At 39.6% G+C, this 5379-nt stretch overlaps 1 protein-coding gene across 1 annotated transcript in view; it reads left to right on the top strand.

Annotated features, from left to right (window-relative positions):
- Positions 1-594: 594 nt before the first annotated feature.
- ALG14 (ALG14, UDP-N-acetylglucosaminyltransferase subunit) overlaps positions 595-5379 on the top strand; it is a gene marked incomplete at its 5' end in the record, with an annotated part of 21794 nt that continues 17009 nt past the window's right edge. Inside the window, 2 exons of the mRNA XM_010189487.1 lie at positions 595-666; positions 1897-2048. Of these exons, the coding sequence (XP_010187789.1) occupies positions 595-666; positions 1897-2048 (224 nt within the window). The remainder of the gene's footprint in view (positions 667-1896; positions 2049-5379) is intronic.

Genomic DNA, 5379 nt, shown 5'->3' on the forward strand with positions numbered 1-5379 from the left:
ACGTGCTTTTTTTCCTTCAGTCCTTTGGAATCTAGTTTGTATGTATTAAATACATTCACTGTACATAAGCTTACCAAGTGAAATAATTCATAAGTCAGGTGAGATTCATATAATGTTCAAGCCTATTCTTCAAGACTTTTTTAAAGTAGGACTCTCTTCCTCTTCTGGGATACTCAGATAATTGCATTAAAATTTGTGAAAGCTTCAACAAACCATTGCTCGTGAGGAAATCCCTCCAAACATGTTTGAAAAATACTACATGAAATCTATGGAAAGGTGGCAAACTCTCGTGTCTGAAGCAGCAGTGTAACCCTCACTGCTTGTCAGTTGTTTGCCAGCTAAGAGTGCTTGACTCGTATAGCAAAGGTCTCAGAAGGGCAATGACACTGGACAGCAAGAGGTAGTAGGAATACATTTAGTTTACTATTTTGGTCTGCAACTTCCAGCAGAGTGAGAAGTAGCACATCCAGTAAATGCTTGTGCACATACCTACGGGTGCAGTTTGATGTTAAGCCAGTCCAACAGATAAAAGGTGAGCTGGCTCCATTTTACCTGCGCACACAATCTTCCCTCTCCCCTCTTCCACTGTTGCAGGTATTTCTGTAACTCTGGTTCAGGAAACTCAACTGCCAACAAAAAAATTTAACCCTGCTCCTGAAAAACACAGTAAGTTCACACTTCTCTCCGTTTTAGTGCTGATGTAGCTCTCTGAACAAAGTGATCTTTCAGTTAGAAGGTTGCCAGCACCCGTTCAAGGGCAGTGGTCAAAGCACTTGGCTGAAGCTGGGCTCTTTCTTCTGTAAGCACTCAGCTTTTACACTGGCGTGGCTGCAGAGTGGAACTGCTGCCTGCTTGATTTCAGTGTTACGAGCTGGGGTAGTGCAGCCCCTGTCCTGACTTATACAGTTGCTCTATCACCCAATGTTTCCTCCCCACCTGAGGAGAGGGCTCAGTAAAAGGAGATTCATGGATTGAAATAGAAATATATTTAATAACATAATAATAGCAGTTGAAATATAAAATACACAGAGTAATACTCAGCCAATATTGTGGGCGAGTAGGCCTCAAGGTTAGGATGGTAAACAAGTCCCTCTCCAGATGTCAGCCATGGAAGAGGGAAGAAGGAGCAGGAAGGAAGAGAAGGGCCATTCCTAGGAAACTCCACAGCTTATAGTGAATGTGACATTTATGGTATGAATGGCATTAATTGATCAGCCTGGGGTCACCTTGGGGTTGACTCTCCTAGGTTTCTGCTCCCCTCAGCCTCTGCATCTGTGTATCTCAAGACTTTGAAGACCTTGAGCACTATGGCAACCTCTGTACCAGTATGAGCCGAAACCTACAACAAGGTTTTTATCACTTTGTTCCCACGAAAGAAGAGTGTTGGAGTCCTTACAAAATTGCAGTTTTCCTCAGCAGAAAACTGACTCTAAAACTCGGTCCCAGTGAACCAGAACAGCCCCTGGACCTGGTCTTGCAGGTGGTAGGGCTGAGCACTGGGTAGGGTCAGTGGGAGGAATGCTGCTCTGGCACAGATGCCCTCCAGCTTCGTTTTGACCGTTGCATTATGGCTTTTGAGTATGGACTACAGTATAACCCCTTGCCCGCTTATTTTTTCCTGTACAAGACATTAAACACAAACATACTTCTGTGTGATCCTGGCTCAATCCCATTTAACTGAAAAGCTTACATCAATTTAGCTTCAGTGGGAGCCGAATTATCTTCATGTTACCTAAACAGGCTCAACCATCCTCTTATTGAATCCTCTACTCTCAGATTGTCACTGATAATACTGGTACTAGTAAGTTTTAAAAGGAAAAGTGACTGATTCAGCTGAAGAAATTGAAAGCTACAGAATTTTCCTTCTATTAACTGCAGTTTATTTTGTCTTTACAGGTGGGCACACAACAGAAATCCTGAGGTTACTTAGCTGTTTGTCAGAGTCGTACTCTCCTAGACATTATATTTTTGCAGACTCAGATAAGATGAGTGAAGCTAAAATACGTTCTTTTGAACAAAAGAGGTCTGAAACATTCTCCAATTCACAGGTAACTTGTTAACTGTGCTCTTGTGAGATAAAATGGTCTTAACATGACATTCTATTTCAAAAGGATTATTTAAAAGGATATTTTTAAGATCAGCAGGTGATTGTTTAGTTAGAGACACTGAAAATGCAAAGTAAGCGTTTCTCTTACTAAAAATAGCAAATGCCATTCTTGCTACCAGTTTTCACTGCCGCCGTCCTTACTTTCTCTTGAAAAGGTCTTCACCTCCCGTTAACACGTTAATCCATTAAAAGCAATGAGGGAAATGAGCAACTGTGGTGAAAGTGACTGTACAAAGCAGGCTCTTTCTCGCTCGAGACAAGCACGCTGAAAATAAATCTCTTAATTTTGTAAACCAGCCAACCTTCAAAGTGTTATTTGTAGCTATAAAAATACTAAGGCAGAAATATGGTGGGGTTTTTTCTTTTATTTTTTTAGCTTGGCATTTCTCTCAGTGAGATAATGTATTTTTTGGAATAAATTATATCTAAAAATGTTTTATCTAAGAAAACCTTAATTGAAATTGTATTACTTCGTGTGCTTTGGATGGATTTTAAAATTAAGCATTAGTTACACACATTTAAAAACTATGCAGTACCTCTTCATGTTGAATAGTTTTCTGGTTGATAACCAGAGCAAATGCTGAACTCCTAAAAATAATTTAAAAATAATGAAGATATCATGTTTATCTTTTTATCAGATGTTTGCTTGCTTTGGGCGAGCTTGCTGTGTTATTAACAGGCAGCAGTATGACTCTGGTGACTTAAAATATGAGCTGATGTCCAGTGAAATTAGTAGAGAGATTATATTTTTGTTTAGAACTCGGAATAAGTACAGCGGAAACAAATGTTCTGACTGCAGAAATCTTGGTCCTCTTGAGCAAGTAGGACACCACTCAGTAAATTAATTATTTACATGGGCTTGATTTCATATGGTGCACTCCTGATATTTCCATTGCCTTCAGAAGTGCTACTGGGACAAAATGTTGTAGGACTCAGTACCAGTGATTTTCAGAATAAACCCTTTTAATGTAAAGCAACAGGCTCACTTAGGAATGACATTTTAAAGTTTGTTTACCCCGCTTTCACCTTGGAAGATGAAGGTTCCTTGCCTATCACAAGCTGTTGAATCAAGTGGGGAAGACTTAATTTGAAGTTGAGCATGGCAGTCTCTTCTCTCATTATACACCAAGGATGAAAGTTTAGTCAAGTGGCCAGAGGCATTTCCTGTTCAGAGAAATCTTGTTTGGCAATTGGTCATTCACATAAAGAACCAGTCGTAATCGTTCATCTGAAGAATGTCCAAACCTAGATTATAAAATTTCTTAAAAATGTCTATTTTGAGTATTAAAAGATTAGGCAGTTTTCTACTAGTTCACTTAGTTTTGCTGAGCAGCTTCCCTTTCGTACCCCCTCCAATTGCTAACAGATCACGTAGGAAAAAATATTTTCCTTTAACTTTGAAAGCCAGAGGAACATTTTTGGCTGCATCTGAGTTTGCTGTCTGGATAACAGATGCTCATTTTCCTTTAGCCATTCTTTTTCCACTGAGCAAAAATATTTAGAGTGAAAATGTAAGATAATTGTTGGAAAGTGTAGGTCACGTGCCTATAACATGTATTTGCTAACTTTCAGAGTGTACTTTCAAGTAGTAATATGTTTTGGCACTGGGGATGCTGGAGAATATCAGGCATTTAAAAATCAGGTGTTAGTAGCTTTTTGCAGCTTTGAATAAATTAAGGGGAAAGCTCTGAAAACTTCTACCCATGGTCTTTTCCTTCCTCATCTTGTCAAGTAAGTGAATTTTCCCAGAGCTGAAGACTAGAACTAACTGCACAGAAGAGAGATTATAAGAATGGCCTAAGAGAAAATCAGTGTATTCATTTAATAAATTATGGTGTAAAAAAACCCTACAAATGTAAGAAATTTCTCTTCTTGATCTGTGGTCTAGCCACGTTCTGAAAGCTACAGAATTCAGGAAGAAGGAAAGGAAGCCAGAATGAGCATCTTGCTTATAAGCAGCAAAATGCCACACCTCTATCCACTGAGTGTCTTGAAAAGAAAGATCCAAAGTGCCTCCTATGGAAAGTCTCTGGTCCTGCTGTCACTTGCCTCTGTTCTCCGTTGCCCCCAGCCTGCACGCACAACTCTTCTGCAGGTACACCCCCAGAGCTGGTACTCAGGGAACCTTCTCTATTCAGTATAGAGAACCTGCTTCAGCTCCTGCCAACCTATTCTAGCAGCAGACAGACAATTTCCATTTGACTGAAGAACATACATTCTTCACTGGGTCTTATACCCCAACGTTTATCATGTCCGAGATGAACAACCAAACTCAATTCACGTAATGCTAACCTGGCCACACTTTCTTTGACATTTAGTGAGAAATATCACACTAAGAAATCTTGTTCCTCAGGATGAAAAGGGACTACATAAACCCAGTTTCTTTGCTAGCACTGCAGTATATTCAGTTGGGCACATTATAATAATTCACAGCAGTGGCAGTTTCCCACCAATTTTTTCTTGCATACTTGCAAAACAACAGTATTAACTAGGTAAAGGACTACATCACTGGTTTTAAAATCACAGTACCCGGTCAACCGTTATAGAATTGCCAGTTTGGAACATTTTGTCTTCAAAGAACAAAAAGGTTTCTGACTCCACTAAAACTGTGAGGAAAAAGAAATGCAACAATATGAGACCCTAGAAGATGGGAGCCATTTGTCTGTTTCTGGTGTCACAAATACTACGCAGTTTTCCAACAGAAGATACAGGAGATAGCTTTGTCTGGAATATTAATGGTGCTCCATAAGATGAGAGGCTGGGCTGGCAGAAGCATCTGGCGGTTGTTTTTAAACAAGCAAACAAAAAAAAAATCCTTTTCTTTTTTTCTCAGCTTAATAATTAAGAGTTGATTGATATATGGGGGCTGAAGTCCTAACATACAACAGAGACGCTGATATACAAAGTTTTCAGCACGTTTTTTGAGGAGCACAGATAACATAGGCTTGATCTTTACTTGAATTCTACAGGTAAATTTCTACTTTGATACTTTCTGGGGTCACTGCCAAGCTTTGCTGAAATCAGGTTTTTTATGATGAAGGAAATCACACACTTTTTTTGGCAAATATTAACACCATTCTTGCAGGGAAGGGAGCATCCTGAATAGCTCCACAGAACCCTGATGTGCCTAAAACTACCTTATCCCATACGTATTTCTTGCAGGACTGAATACTATGCAAGGGTCTAAACTCCACTTACAGCATTTCTTCTTATCACCTGATCTCTTCCAAAGCTTTAAGACACAGAGAGGTAGTGATAACCAGAGTCCTGCT

The sequence above is a fragment of the Mesitornis unicolor genome, unplaced genomic scaffold, assembly GCF_000695765.1.
Source record: "Mesitornis unicolor isolate BGI_N332 unplaced genomic scaffold, ASM69576v1 scaffold9740, whole genome shotgun sequence".
Lineage (NCBI taxonomy): Eukaryota > Metazoa > Chordata > Aves > Mesitornithiformes > Mesitornithidae > Mesitornis > Mesitornis unicolor.